The sequence below is a fragment of the Mixophyes fleayi genome, chromosome 12 (assembly GCF_038048845.1).
Source record: "Mixophyes fleayi isolate aMixFle1 chromosome 12, aMixFle1.hap1, whole genome shotgun sequence".
NCBI classification, from domain to species: domain Eukaryota; kingdom Metazoa; phylum Chordata; class Amphibia; order Anura; family Limnodynastidae; genus Mixophyes; species Mixophyes fleayi.
Genome location: NC_134413.1, coordinates 81,917,205 through 81,933,800, shown reverse-complemented (window position 1 = coordinate 81,933,800; position 16,596 = coordinate 81,917,205). Strand labels below are relative to the sequence as shown.

Below are 16,596 nucleotides of genomic sequence, written 5' to 3'. Positions count from 1 at the left end.
GGCCCAATAGTAACGTCTGCAGGTTTGGTCAAAGGGTAATGTAACACTCTCCCCATTAACCCCCATAGCTGGAACAGTTTGTTAGGGACCTGTAGAGACAAAGGAGAAGTTAACACTGACCTGGCCGCCCCTGTATCTACAAGAAATGTTTGTTTCGTACCAGCTATATCAACTGTCATTGTAGATCCTTCCCTCAGATTCTCAGTTAACCTAACTGGCTGTAGACTACAGGTATGACCTGATTCCTAGCGCTATCACTTCCCCGCAGAGCATTTGCTACTATGGCATGTGCGGTGGCCCTTGTGAATCTAAATAACCCTGTGAGTTCCTCCCTTGTGGGTATCTATGTGTCTCCGATGTGTTCTCTTGACAATTTCTCCTTACGTGTCAATCTTTATGACAGTTGTAACACCTCACTTTCCCATATCTCTTTCTACGTGTGTGGTCAGCTTGTGGTCGTGTGTCGTTCCTCTAGAGCCTGGATACTCACCGCCATTAACCTCACTCTGTGTATTTTTCCTTCTAAAGATATTTTTGTCATGCTCCACAGCAGACTCTAAGAGCATCTACCGTGATGCCTCTCCAATTAGGTAATGAGGTTTGTACCCTGGTCTTTAGATTTTCTCTGAGACCATCCATTAATACCATAACAGCCACTTCCATGTGATGTGGGTTTTCCTTTATGTCAGATATCCCTGTGAACTGTGTCATTGCTGACAGAGCTCTAGCAAAGTAATCCATTGCAGTTTCACTATCTTTTTGCTTGATAGTGAAAAATTTGCTCCAATTCACTACCACTGGAAAATAGATGGCCAATTGTGAGACAATTCTCTTGTTTTCTTGGTTATCCTCATCTGTTAAGGTTCTGTCCTCCAACACACAGTCCTTAACAAACTTCTGTATGTCTGTATTGGGTGGAAGCCAGGCCCTCAACACCACTCGCCAATCTTTATTTGTTGGCTCGTGCGCATTACCCAAGTCTTTAACGAACTTCTGACATCTGGCCAAATCTTTCCTAGGATCTGGGAAATCAGACATAATTGAATGTAACTCCAATCTAGTCCAAGGACAATGCATTGCTACATTCTTTACAGGAACTACACCACCCTTGTCCGCTTTCCCATTGGGAACTGCTATTGTGCGGACAGGAAAAACACCAACCGAATCGCTACATTCAGGATTAATCACAGGAACAACGGTTTCAGTACAATGAATGTTCTCCCTCCTAGTACTTACTCCACTACTCTCACCAATTTCAGTCGGTGCCCCTGCTGGTGGGACCGCTCCCCTTCCATACTTGGGCTGAAATTATAGTGGGTTCATCGTCTTCCTCAGAAACATTTTTAAATTGACTTAGTACAGGATATAGTTTGCTCGTTTCATTTTTATCATTTTTGGTAACGGCTGTACTTACACCCCCAACCGCATAGGGCGGCGGGGTGCGCTTGCGCTCAGTTCTCCACGCTTCTCAACAGTTACATCAGCTATGCCCGCGCTTTGCGCAATGCCCACTTCCGCTGTGCACACGCTGCCTTGCCACGTGTTGCCTTCTAGTTGCCACAACTTTAAACAGTCATCATGTTCAATTCTTCGTTTGGTTGATTTAATCAACCGTACTTTATCTCTGACATTATACAACACCTCTGAACTGAAACTACCTGTCACGGGCACTATGAGTCTTTACCCAGGTATCACCAGATGATGGACTTACCAGAGCAGTATAGTTGGTAATATGGTACTCTGGTAGCGGGGTGACCACGGAACAGGAGACAGCAGATGGTAAGAGAATGCTCGAGGAAAGTCTATGACTAGCAGCACTGGTAATAGGTAGATAACTGTACACAAGGAACTGGATGGACAAGGAAACGTGAGGGTAGTCGGTCTGCGTATAGCAAGTTGTACCACTGCTATAGTGAGGAGGAATGTCCAGGAGTAACGAGGAGGTGATGAGAGTCAGCGGTCTGCGTATAGCAAGTTGTACCGCTGTCTGGGTAAAGGAATGGAATCCAGGTGAAGGTATCAGGGGAGTCAGTGGTCTGCGTTAGCAAGTTGTACCACTGCTATGTGAAAGGATACTGGAAACTGGTGTCACAGGGAACAGGAGACAGTGGTCTGCATCTAGCAAGTTGTACCACTGAAATATATATGTGAGGAGGAGCCCGAGGAGATGAATGCAATGCAGAGGATACACGGACACACTGAACTTGATCCCACGATGATATGCACAATATAATGATAACTGAGCAGCACTGCTCAAATATACAAAGTCACAAGAACTATCTAAGCAAATAGGAAACACAGTCAAATGATAGCAATAGTCTCAGTGAATAGGGAACTCCAGAGGAGAACAAAGTCAGTCCAGCTAGATATGCAATACACGAGCACAGTCAATGAGAAGTATGCATACCGTGGTTCAGGAGAGCAGGCTGTCAGAGAGACGTGCAGGGATACCTGAACGGCTGGAGGCCGGCAGCATGAGAAACCACTGGAGGGTGGAAGCGGTAACCAAGTAGGTGCAGCGCACGGTAGGTAGCAAGGATTAAACAATACTCAGGAAGCAGTAGTATATAGAACTGGACACCTGGAGAACACGGGAGAGTTGAGGCGGTCTGCTAACCAATAGCTGAGATGAAAGCAGCGGAGCGTTGACCCGATGCAGACAGGCGAGTTGACATAAGCAGGAACACTGTAGAAGCACGGAGATAGCGGATCAGCTGGCTGCAGACACGATGAACACTGGAGAGTTGCGATGAGCAGGATACTGTAGAAGCACGGAGGCAGCGGATAAGAATCAGCTGGTGCAGTCACGATGAACACGAGAGAATTGAAGTGAGCAGGATACTGTAGAAGCACGGAGGCAGCGGATAAGAATCAGCTGGTGCAGTCACGATGAACACGGGAGAGTTGAAGTGAGCAGGATACTGTAGAAGCACGGAGGCAGCGGATAGGAATCAGCTGGTGCAGTCACGATGAACACGGGAGAGTTGAAGTGAGCAGGATACTGTAGAAGCACGGAGGCAGCGGATAGGAATCAGCTGGTGCAGTCACGATGAACACGGGAAAGTTGAAGTGGTTTGGAAACCACAAACGAACAACAGGAAGCAGCAGGAGCTGAATACACGAGGAAACACAGGAACACCTTCAGAGGCTCATGGGGAATGAGACTCCAAGATCAGGCAACGAGGTATTGACCACAGGTGCTTTAAATAGGGAGTGTTGCCTGATCAGCCAATTAACTAAAAGGAACATGTACTGAAGGTTTGAAAGGGCTGCACATGCGCAGACCCTCAGGATGGTGGAGGGCCACGGTTCCTAAACACACGAGAAGTAGCACTCACAGTCCGGTGAGTGACACTACCAATCTTTGGAAAAGGTCTCATACAATCTCTGGTCAACTTGACCCATATGTCGCAGTATGCCGTTGCATATGCGCCATATTTATTAAACATAACATATCGCGCCGAACCAATCGGCCCAACCATAGGCAGCACCTCATTGACCATCTCTAGCGAATGCTTACCACCCATTGTGAGAACAAACTTTTTCTCAACACTACACACCACTACCACTAGAGACTATCACCATAGCCGATTTAAATAGGCTATGTCCACCCACCTCCTAACACAGAAATATCAACGTAAATCGCAGAAATATCAGCTCCTCGATACCCTGTCTCTCCAACAAATCTGCTGAGTGTATTACCACTGGTAGGTAGCACTGGGGGTTACCCAACCTTGCCAACGAAATTCCTCCTGCTACTCAACCCAAGTCACGACCCAAGTCTGGTTCGTCAGGCAGCAACCGATACCCCTGTCTATTTCAACAGTAAATCATACAATTCACATTCACATACACCTTTGTTTTCTGCGCAGAAAATCAATTTCCAAAACAATAGTAATAACTTTTCAGAGGTTTTAACAAGTGATAATACTATACATATATAACAGACTATCAAAATGACTGTTTAAACACGTGGCAACAATACCGGAAAAACATACGCAATGCATTGCAATACATTTTCAACGCACAACGACAATAAAAAGAAAATTCTCTCTCTTGCCCTAGATTCAAGTTAGCGCTCCTTAGATTATGCAACAACAGACATTCGGTTTCACAACAGAATGATAAACAGGTTTTGAACACATTGCGTTCTTACCCGTATATGACGCGTCCCTCCACCCTTTGTTGAGGAACCGAAATCGATAGGTTTTGCGAAGCATCCGGTAGCGTAACCTCTGCTGCAAGTCCCCAAGTTGTTATGACCATCTAGTTGCTATCCAATAACGATTGTCCACTTCCAGTGATGTGGTTCCAAAGCACAATGTGATTTAATAGCCAAAAGTAGCAGAATAGCAAGTCAGAATAAAATAAGTACAGCCGTTACTTAGCAGGCAACCTGCATCTAGTATACAGCATTCAATCCAGAAGTCTGTGGTCAAAAGAGACTGAATACTGGTCCCAGAACCCCTGCTTATATACAGTTGGTGATACAGTGAAAACAATACATATGAGTTGGCTTGCTTCCGTAGGTTCAGGCTTCAGGAGGGTCCAGTGCAATGCAGGTCATTGGCCAGTTCAAATGATCACATCCAAAGGTGGGGGTCAGCTCTCCTGGAGATGCATTCAAATCATCCTGCCAAGAACCTGTTTAAACTGGTCTATTTGCATTACACAGACAATATCATTCTAACCATTTATTCCCTACAATCCATATCTAGCATACGCAAGGTGAAATCAGTTCGGAGATTGAACTGAACGTCTGAGAATAAATAAGGGATTAGAATGATACCAGACATGATATGTTTCCTGTGACCTGAACCTTAGATCTCTCTATCGTATATATAACATTATAATATTTAACCATAAACTCTGCCACTTTCTACCTAAATGACTATGTGTTGCATCTACTTTTACATATGAGCTAATTACAACTGTATGTGTGCATGTAAATGTGTGTATAAGTGTTTGCCACGTGTTGTGGTTAAATTACGTTCATCCACGCCGTAGCGTGCTATTCGCATACCTTCAGATAAAAGAAAACCAAATTGTTAGATATTAATTGAAATGACCATATCCAATGATCTGACTTCGACAACACATCAAAAGATCCAATTAGCACGGGGCATTTCTTCAGACCATTCGGAATACATATTCACACAGAACAACAAAAACCAGAAACAAGCCAGTTTCCCACATCACAATACACAAAAGGCTTTGTAAACAAAGGCTCGTTGTATCAGATATATACATCAGAAATAAAGTATTTCCTTTAGCAAGCGTAAACAGAAAAAACAAATTTTCAACCCTGGTCTCAGAGATAATAATTTCCTAATTCACAATATACACAATATCAAAAATAAGTGCATTGGCAATTATATAAATAAGCGGCCTGCACCATTCCCTTTAAATAAATTTATACCAAAAGTTATTTATCAGTGATCCAGTCACACCCCTACCCCCCCTTGTCTACATGGCAACCAGGGTGGCATGTCCGACGATTTGGCTCCTGGTCCGCAGTATCCTAGGGTTACCGGAGGTGATCCGGAGGATCGGGTTCTTCCTGCCGAGACAGTCCATCCGCATTGCTGTGAGCCTTTCCTTGCTTGTGAATTATGTCAAAGTCATAAATTTGAAGTGCAAGGCTCCAGCGCAACAAACGCCCATTTTCCCCTGAGGTGTGTTGTAGCCACATTAAAGGATTATGATCAGTCACCACAGTAAAATGTCGTCCATACAAATAAGGTTGTATTTTTTTCACTGCCCACACAATGGCCAAACATTCCTTCTCAATTGTGGCATACCCAACCTCCCGATTTAGCAGTTTTCTGCTCAAATGGGCCACTGGGGGCTCCTGCCCATCTGGCCCCACCTGGCTAAGTACTGCTCCCAGTCCACACTGTGACGCGTCAGTTTGCACAGTAAAGTCCTTGTCATAATTAGGCGCCAACAGTACAGGAGCACGAACCAGGGCTTCCTTTAACGACTGAAATGCCAGCTCACAAGCGGGTGTCCAGTCAAATATTTTGGGGAGTTTCTTCTCAGCGAGATCTGTCTGGGGCTTCGCTACAGTGCTAAGGTTTGAGACAGTACATCTGTAGTCCCCTGCAGTCATTAAGAATGCCAGTACATGTAACTGGGTCGTGGGCTGGGGCCAGTCTTGGATTATCTCTACCTTAGCTGGTTCTGACCTAACCCTTCCTTCCCCCACATGATCACCTAGGTGCTGTACCTCCGACATCCCCAACTGGCAGATTTCTGCCCTAACAGTCAAACATGCCCACCCCATCTTTCCCAACACCAGCCCTATTTGCTCCAGATTATCTTCCCCAATCTTACTGAAATTGGAAATGTCCTCTAGGTAACCCTGAACTATGTGCAACTCATCTACAAAAGTGTTAATACAGGGTAAGTGAACTTGTTCCCAGACTGGTCTATCCCCATCTACCCTCCTTGCTACACGGTACAAAAACCCTTTATGCCAGGTCACTCTCCCTACCTCCCTCGCTGGAAGGCTGCCGCCAGCCTGGCGCCTCATGCCTTCCAGTGAGGGTACAAAGAGCTGCGCTGCCCTGAACTCTTCCCTGCAGCCCTCACTATCGTCTAAGTCAGGATACGCTGCAGCGGGGTCTATGCTGGAGTGACTAGAGACAGTCAAAGAGGAGTCAAAGTGGTGTCACTGTGGTCAGCTGTACTCACCGCTGGAGCTGGCATACTGCTAAGAACAGGAGCATCACCGGGCACCCCCACAAGATCAGGTTGGCAAGAGACAACATCCTCTGCGTTGCTAGGGGACGTAGTCTTTCCAGAGGCAAAGGGCTGGCTGTTTCCTGAAGAAATAGCAGCTGTGGTCTTTTCCTGTGGGCTGGGCTGTGCAGGTGTAGATTCTGAAGAATGTAGCTTAGCAGCTTGGCTCAGGGTGATAGTGTTGAGAAATGCGGTCACAATTCCACCCCCAACATCGTTGACCCAAATCAGATTAGTTGGGAGGCCATCCAGAACGGCAACATCTCGCAACTCCTGGCCATCTCCCCAGTCCAGATACACCCTTGCTACAGGCACTTCTTTCTCCAGTCCATCTGACACAGTAACTTTGGCAGTGCGATCCTGCAATACTGTAGCAGGATCAATAAGATAGGGACTCTGTCACTCACCGGACTGTGAGTGCTACTTCTAAGGTAGCTAGGAACCGTGTCCGTCCATTATAATGAGGTACTGCGCATGTGCAGTCCCTTCTAACCTTCAGTTCTGTTCCTTTAACTTAATTGGCTGATCAGGCAACACTCCCTATATTAAGCACCTGTGGTCAATACCACGTTGCCTGATCTTGGAGTCTCATTCCTCATGAGTCTCTGAAGGTGTTCCAGTGCCTCCTCGTGTGTTCGGCTTATGCTGATTCCTGTTTGCCGTTTGTGGTTTCCAGACCACTTCTACTCCTCGTGTTCCTAGTGACTTCAGCATCTGATTCCTATCCGCTGCCTCCGTGTATCTACAGTTACAGATTACTGCAAACTCTCGTGTTTCATCGTGACTCCAGCAGCTGATTCCTATCCGCTGCCTCCGTATATCTACAGTTACAGATTACTTCAAACTCTCCTGTGTTTCATCGTGACTCCAGCAGCTGATTCCTATCCGCTGCCTCCATGTGTCTAACAAGTTACAGATCTCTCCAACTCTCCTGTGTTACATCGCTACTGTTCCAGCTGATTCCTGTTAGCTACTTCAGCGTGTCTACAGAGTCCTGCTCGTCTCAGCGCTCCAGTCTGCATTCTACCTGCCGTCAGCTGACCCGCTGCCTACTGCTTCTACAGTGTGTCCATTTGTGTCAACTTGCCTGTTAGCATCGAGTCTACGCTCCTCGGCTTCCAGCTCTGCTACATCGCTTCAGCTCTCCCGTGGTCTCCTGCTGTTCAATTCGATATACTACTGCTTCCTGAATATTTTGTCGTCCTTGCTGGCCTACCTACAGTGCGCTGCACCTACCTGCCGCTTCCATTCTGCAAGGACTTCTCATCTCGTCAGTTCCCTGCCGCTCAGGTATCCCTGCAGCTATCTCTAACAGCCTGCTCATCTGAACCACGGTATGCATACTTCTCATTGACTGTGCTGGTGTATTGCATATCCATCTGGACTGAGTTGTTCTCCTCCGGAGTTTCCATCCTCTGAGACTATTGCTATTATTGACTGTGTTTCCTTTTGCTGGACTATTCTAGTGACTTTGTTTATCTGTGCAGTGCTGTTCATTCATTATTATTATTGTGTGCAGTTCAACGTGGGATCAAGTTCAGTGTACCCGTATAGACTCTGCATTGCATTTATCTCCTCGTGTCCTTCCTCACATATATATTCAGAGGTACAACTTGCTAGAGGCAGACCACCGATTCCTGTTTCCCTGTGTCACCAGTTGCATATATCCTCTCACATAAGCAGTGGTACAACTTGCTACACGCAGACCACTGACTTCCCCGTTACCTTCACCTGGATTCCATTCCTTCACTACAGACAGCGGTACAACTTGCTATACGCAGACCGCTGACTTCCACCTCCTTATTACTCCTGGACATTCCTTCTCACTATAGCAGTGGTACAACTTGCCGTGCGCAGACCACTGACTACCCTCACGTGTCCTTGTCCATCCGGATCCTCGTGTTCAGTTACCTATTGTTTACCAGTGCTGCTAGTCATAGACTTTCTGAGCATTCTCTAACCATCTGCTGTTTCCAGTTCCATTATCACCCTGCCATCAGAGTATCATATACCAACTCTACTGCTCTGATAAGACCATCAGAGGGTGATACTGGGTAAAGACTCCTAGTGCCCGTGACAGACTCACAACAGTAATTGAGGCCCGAGTCTCTCAGTCCTTCACCCTGCAGGTTCCCGCTTGGACCGACTTCAGATTTCTCTACGTTTTTGGGGGTCTTTTGAACACACGTGACTTTCTCCGCTGAGTCACCTTCACACACGCCACACTCCACTGGGCTGGCAGGGGTGGAAACAGTCTCTAATGGCTCAACTTCGCCAGTTAAGCAAGTTAGCCGGGCCCCAGGACTCGGATTAGGGGCACGAGTCTGGGGTGTTGGGGCTGTGAGACAGTCCATCCTTAAATGACCAATTTCCCCGCAGAGGTAGCACTTTCTCTCCAGCCTGGGCTCTGGTGGTCTCTGATAACTGCCAGGGACAGAACAGGGCGGCGTGGGGAATGGTACCCGAAGGGTTAGGTACTTGCTTTTGGGAGTAAGTAGTAGAGGGGTGTCCCCGTTTGTACAGACCTTTGGTGCTGGCTGTTAACCTGGCGCTTCTGCCAGTGTGGCCTCACTGCCACATACTGATCCGCCAGCTGTGCTGCTGCTTCCAGGGTGCCTGGCTTCCGGGTCCAGGACCCATTCTGTCACCTCCGGTGAGCACCGTCGGTGAAACTGCTCTAGACACATCAAGTCTATTACCTCATTCACAGTCTGGGCACCTGCCCCGCGCACCCACTTCCTGGCCGACTCCCGCAGCAGGTTGGCAAACTCCTCATGAGTGGCGTGGAAGTCCTTTGTAATATATATATATATATCTCACACACACACACACATATACACACACAAACAAACACGACTGTGCGGACTATAGGGCTCCTTAAACGGTACACTATTACCCCAGAGACCTATCGTCTGAAGTTCCGGGACTTTACAAAGGACTTCCACGCCACTCATGAGGAGTTTGCCAACATTGAACACCTCAACATTTTTCTCAGTAAATACATATTTAATGGGGCTATTGTAATGGAATTTACACCAAATGTCAGCAACAACCCTTGCAATCCACACATGCAAAAGAAATCAAACCATAGATGTCCATAAATTAAGTTTTGTGTAATAATGTGAAATGACACAGGGAAAAAGTATTGAACGCATGAAGAAAAGGCGGCGCAAAAAGGCCTGGAAAGCCAAGACACCAGCTGAAATCTACGAGTAATTAGAAAGCAATCTTGCCAGCTGGCTCAGCCACAACTGATGGCCTATAAAAAGGTGTCTCATTACGAAGGTGTCACACAAGAAACATCTCATGATGGGTAAAAGCAAAGAGCTCTCTCAAGACCTTCACTACCTTATTGTTGCAAAACATACTGATGGCATTGGTTACAGAAGGATCTCTAAACTGCTGAATGTTCCCGTGAGCACTGTTGGGTCCATAATCCGGAAGTGGAAAGAACATCATTTCACCATAAACCGGCCACGGTCAGGTGCACCTCGCAAGATTTCTGACAGAGAAGTGAAAAAATTGTCAGAAGAGTTGTCCAAGAACCAAGGACACTTGTGGAGAGCTTCAGAAAGACCTGGAATTAGCAGGTACAATTGGTTAAAAAAAAACAACAAACAATAAGTAACACACTCAACCGCCATGGCCTGTATACACGCTCACCACGCAAGACTCCTTTGCTGAAGAAAAAAAATGTTGAAGCTCGTTTAAAGTTTGCTGCACAACATTTGGACAAGCCTGCGAAATAGTGGCAGAATATAGTGTGGTCAGATAAGAGCAAAATTTAATTCTTTGGATGCCATAATACCCACCATGTCTGGAGGAGAAATGGCACCGCACATCACCCCAAAAACACCATACCAACAGTGACGTTTGGAGGTGGGAAAATCATGGTGTGGGGCTGTATTTCTGCACACGGTGCTAGAATACTGCATGTAATTGAAGGAATGAATGGAAAAATGTACCGAGACATTCTTGATAAAAATCTGCTGCCATCTACCAGGATGAAGATGAAATGAGGGTGGACATTTCAGCAAGACGATGATCCCAAACCATAGCCAAGGACACAATCAATTGGTTTCAGAGAGAGAAAATAAATCTGCTAGAATGGCCCAGCCAATCACCGGACTTGAATCCAATGAAAAGAACTAAAAATCAGGGTTCATAGAAGAAGCCCACGGAACCTTCAAGATTTGAAGAATGGGGCAAAATCACACCTGAGCAATGCATGCGACTAGTTTCTCCATACAGGAGGCATCTGTAAGCTGTCATTACCAACAAGGGCTTTTGTACAAAGTATTAAATAAATTTCAGCAAGCGTGTTCAATACCTTTTCCCTGGGTCATTTCACATTATTACACAAAACTTAAATTATGGACATCTATGAATTGATTTCTTTGCATATGTGGATTGCAAGGTTGTTGCTGACATTTAGTGTAAATTTAATTTTAGCCCCATTAAATATATATTTACTGAGAAAAATGTTGATGTGTTCAATACTTATTTCACCTGCTGTATATACATACACTCTCGCACACATACATATAGTACCCCAGTGTTAGTGTGATGTATGGTTATTTAGGGCATATGTCGTGACTGTTTCAATGAACCTCTGTGTAAGTTAGAATCAATCTGTTTTATTCCTCATCAGTGTCAGTGTGAGCTTTTATTCCCTCACCACACAGATATCCAGTAACTTGCCTCCTATTATTTAATAGGGGTCCAATGTTGCTAAAACTGCCTCCCCAACAATTCATCATCATCACCATTTATTTATATAGCGCCACTGATTCCGCAGAGCTGTACAGAGAACTCATTCCCCATTGGAGCTTACAGTCTAAATTCCCTAACATACACACACACACACAGACAGCGAGAGACTAGGGACAATTTTTGATAGCAGCCAATTAACCTACCAGTGTGTTTTTGGAGTGTGGGAGGAAACCGGAGCACCCGGAGGAAACCCACGCAAACACGGGGAGAACGTACAAACTCCACACAGATAAAGCCATGGTCGGCAATTGAACTCATGACCCCAGCGCAGTGAGGCAGAAGTGCTAACCACTTATCCACCGTGCTACCCACAATTCTGAGGTTACCAAAGGTAACTGGATCCCGGTATCAACTCCCCCAGGTATTGTGACAACAGCTTCAAAGAGATCACTCTTGAAACATTTATTGAATGAAAAAGTCCATTATGTCGTCATTTCAATATGGGAACAATAAGCAACTAAGGTTAAGGGCTGGATTAGTAATGACAGATTAAGCGATATTGGCAGAGGATAGGTAACCAACATACATGACAATATGGAATTCTAGGAAATGACACATTATAGAAACCTGTTAGCAGCCCAATATAGGGAATAGTAAAATAATAGATCATATATTGTCAACCAATATCCACCCACTCCCCTCCATACTTCATACAGGACATACCCTTACCAGATGCTGCCTTCTCTCATTTTCTTTTCCTTTAGTTTAAATCATCATAAGAAAAACAAAAAGTCAGCTTCGTTGATAATTACTTTATTACCCGATTTTTGTACTGACCACACAATTAAATGCCAAGTCCATATTTGCACTGCGATAGTGCACCGTCTTTTGTGAGGTACGACGTGTATATGTATGTAATATATATATATATATATATATATATATATATATATTTATATTTGTGCCTATTTTTTTTTAATTCAAATTAATAAAACCGACTGTGCTTACAATATTTGCAGTTTTGCAGCAGCCTTGTTTCATATCAAATTGCTTTTGCCCTGTCTGAATATTCCGATGTTTAACAAGATGCGATTTCTGTGTAAAACATTTCCCACACTCAGAACATGGAAATGGTTTCACACCTGTGTGAGTTCTCAAATGATTTAAAAGAGTTGAATGATGTGAGAAACATCTCCCACATTCAGAACATGGAAATGGTTTCTCACCTGTGTGAGTTCTCTGATGTTCAACAAGATTTGCTTTACGTGTAAAACTTTTCCCACACTCAGAACATGGAAATGGTTTCTCACCTGTGTGAGTTCTCTGATGTGCAACAAGATTTGCTTTGTCTATAAAACATTTCGCACACTCAGAACATGGAAATGATTTCTCACCTGTGTGAGTTTTCAGATGTTTAATAAGTTTTGATTTGTTTATAAAAGTTTTCCCACACTCAGAACATGTAAATGGTTTCTCACCTGTGTGAGTTCTCCGATGAGCAACAAGATTTGCTTTACGTGTAAAACCTCTCTCACACTCAGAACATGGAAATGGTTTCACACTTCTGTGAGTTCTCTGATGTTTATGATGAGATGATTTAACCATTAGGCATTTCTCACCCTTAGAAGATAAAATATTTCTATCATCTGTATGACCTTTATTATGTGTAATAATATCTATGTTATCAGGAGAACATTCCTCGTGATTAGATGATTTATCTGCTCTGTGAAGTATTGGATGTATATTTAGGGTAATGGGGTTTCTTCCTGGAGAATCTTCTATGGTTTTATAATCCTCTATTTCACAATCTGTAAATAAAATAAATTTTCCGTCTGAGATATTCCTGTGTTTGCATCCATCTGTTGGAAATATAATATATAGAAACAGACATGTTATTTTACATTGATTAAGAGATTAGAATGTCCAACAGTTTCATACTATGAGTGAGTTGAAAGGTCCAGCTGTTTCACTTGAATTTGGAAACTATAAACAATTATAATTATAAATGTGCATTACCAAGCACACTGCATAGACCCAGCCACAGTGACAAACAGATTGTATTCAGATTGGATAACTCCAGTCAAAATGCAGACTTTAAACACAATCCAGCCAGCATCCTAGGACAGGAAGCCTCATTAGCCAATTACATTGTCCAACTAGACTCTGCCCAAAGACATGAACCCTGAAGCCTCAAAAGTAGAGTAGATGTGGGTTAAATTAGCAGCAAGTCCTGGATATGAGTTTACACTACTCTTAGGTCTCACATCATTGCACAGTGCGGAGAACACCATCAGGACAGTCTTAAGAGAATAGAGCTGGGCACAGATGGGCAACAGCACAAAGTTTAAGGGCAGAGCAGGGTACAGAGTAAGATCAGAATGGATGAAGAGCATCCAGGCATGTAGATTGGAGGGGGAGCAAGAATACTATATCAGAGGGGCACTTCCCTTTGTTTGTGTATCAGTAATATAACTAATAATATAGATTCCCTCAACTGAAAGACAGTCCAAGTACTTTGTGACCATTGGACAGCTATCACATCAAACAAAATCAAATAAATATACATTGTGTTATCACACCCATAAAAATTATATAATAGCGAAATATTCTAAAATGCAAATAAGTGAGTACACAGTGGGCAGATACTGTACTGCAAAACCTGTAGCATAAATGTTCTGACATTAATAATGCTTGTATGTGATTAAGCCAGATAAAGAAAGTGGGAATAGCTGCCACCTATTTTTTTTATTTTTTTTTTAAATCAAAGTATTTTTATTGATATTTCCAAAAAATACAGACATAGAAAAAACAGAAGAAAAGAACAAAAGAAAACATACACAGGAAAACAATCGCAAGTATGACTCATATGGAGAATCTTCCTGTCTTTAAGTACATCACAAAACTACAACATATGTGCAAAACTTGTTGAGGGGTATGAATCAGAAAATACCCATGCATAGATATCTATACAGATATGAAAAGAGGGCGAGCATAATCTACCCATGAGCCATAATAGCACAACAGACATTGCAAGCAAGACACATAATGTGTGACATTTGACATTAAACATTTGACCTGGGTACCTGTAGACTTATGCACTCGGAACCCATTAATTCGGGGAAACAAGTGCATATGGAGACTCAAGCCACCTAAACCATATGGCATCAACTTTCTTAAAGGCCTGCCTGCTGGTATACACAAACCTCTCATGCCCTATAGTAGTGTTGACCAATGCTTTTAATTTTTTTAACATGGGGCTCTCTGGAGCCAATTAGAGTCTCGCTATGCTAAGTTTAGCTAACAAATACAAGTGAGAAGTATAAAGTTGTGTCAGCTTGTTAACCTTTTCCTTCAAGCGCAATCCAAATATACACGTGGCCGGTGTCTGAAGAGGAACCTCATTTCCTGTTTTTTGGATTCACCCAACATCGATTCATAAAGGATGTGTGAATACATATGTGAAATCAAACCCTTGTGGCCAAGGGTCTGTAGTTGCTTTCTCAGAGGAGCTATAACAATTACCAGTGGTTTCCCCTTAAGTTGTGTTGTTATAGTATGCCGCAGTTGGAGGTAAGAGAAGAACATTGTCCTGGGTATGGAGAATTCCCTAGACAACTGATCAAAGGATTTGAGAACATCCACAACACATAATTGACCAAAAACTTTTACACCATATTGGGACCATCACCTGGACCCTTCCACGGTGTCCAATTGCTTTAACTTCTCTGTCCCCCAAATGGGAGTGCATGAGTCAGTATCAGCATATCCCACCATTTTATTACTAATTTTCTAAATCTTAATTGCTTGTATCAGCAGCTGGGAAGCCTGTAAGTAATTCGTCCCGACAGCAGTGACTGTGAAGGCGAATAGTTGGCATTGAATTGACGCACTAATTCCCAATGTAGGACATGATAATCCAGATCAGAAACCCACGCCTTGAGATGAGCTAGCTGAGAGGCAAAATAATATAGTTTCAGGAAAGGAAGCGCAAGGCCACCAGAGGATGTAGACCTACACAGCGAGCTAAGCTTGACCTTAGTCCTCCACCCTTCCCATACCAGAGAGACTAAGTATTGGTCTATGCTACGAAAGATAAAAGGTAAGATATACAGTCAGGTCCATAAATATTGGGACATCAACACAATTCTCATATTTTGTGCTCTATACACCACCACAATGGATTTGAAATGAAAGTAAAGTAAAGATTTGCTTTAACTGCAGACTTTAAGCTTTAATTTGAGGGTATTTACATCCAAATCAGGTGAACGGTGTAGGAATTACAATGGTTTCTATATGTGCCTCCCACTTTTTAAGGAACTAAAAGTAATGGGACTATTGATTCAAAAGCTATGTCATGGACATGTGTGGGCTATTCCCTCATTATTTCATCATCAATTAAGCAGGTAAAAGGTCTGGAGTTGATTCTTGGTGTGACATTTGCATTTGGAATCTGTTGCTGTCGACTCTCAATATGAGATCCAAAGAGCTGTCACTATCAATAAAGCAAGCCATCATAAGGGTGAAAAATCAAAACAAACCCATCTGATTGATAGCACAAACATTTCGTGTGGCCAAATCAACTGTTTGGAACATTTTTTTTTTTTTAAACAAGTGTTTATTAACGGTCAAAACAAAAAAGAATTAACAGTGCAAAAGGATACACGTCATATCAAACAAAATATATTCAGTACATTGGATAGTGAAGTAGAAGTCTCTGTGCTTCAGAGACAAAATAGCACAGGTTCAATGAAATAAAGACTGGCATTTTTATATTTAAAAGAGAAGAAAGAAAAGGAGAAGGAAGAGAAAGAGGAAGATAAAAGAGAAGATGAGAGGTGGAGGGGGAGAAGGGGAGGCGCGTGGTAAATTTTGGAACATTCTTAAAAAGAAAGAACGCACCGGAGAGCTCAGCAACACCAAAAGACCCGGAAGACCACAGAAAACAACTGTGGTGGATGACAGAAGAATTTTTTCCCTGGCGAAGAAAAACCCCTTCACAACAGTTGGCCAAATCAAGAACAGTCTCCAAGAGGTAGGTGTATATGTGTCAAAGTCAACAATCAAGAGAAGACTTCACAAGAGTGAATATAGAGGGTTCACCACAAGATGTAAACCATTTGTGAGCCACAAAAACAGGAA

The 16,596-nt window shown here is 43.5% G+C and overlaps 1 protein-coding gene across 6 annotated transcripts in view; it reads right to left on the bottom strand.

Annotated features, from left to right (window-relative positions):
* Positions 1 to 12,254: 12,254 nt before the first annotated feature.
* Positions 12,255 to 16,596, bottom strand: part of LOC142108588 (uncharacterized) — a 160,666-nt gene continuing 156,324 nt past the window's right edge. For all 6 annotated transcript variants that reach the window (XM_075192372.1, XM_075192367.1, XM_075192369.1 and 3 more), the window contains one exon: positions 12,255 to 13,316. In XM_075192372.1, coding sequence (XP_075048473.1) covers positions 12,433 to 13,316 — 884 coding nt within the window. In that variant the 3' untranslated portion in view covers positions 12,255 to 12,432. The remainder of the gene's footprint in view (positions 13,317 to 16,596) is intronic.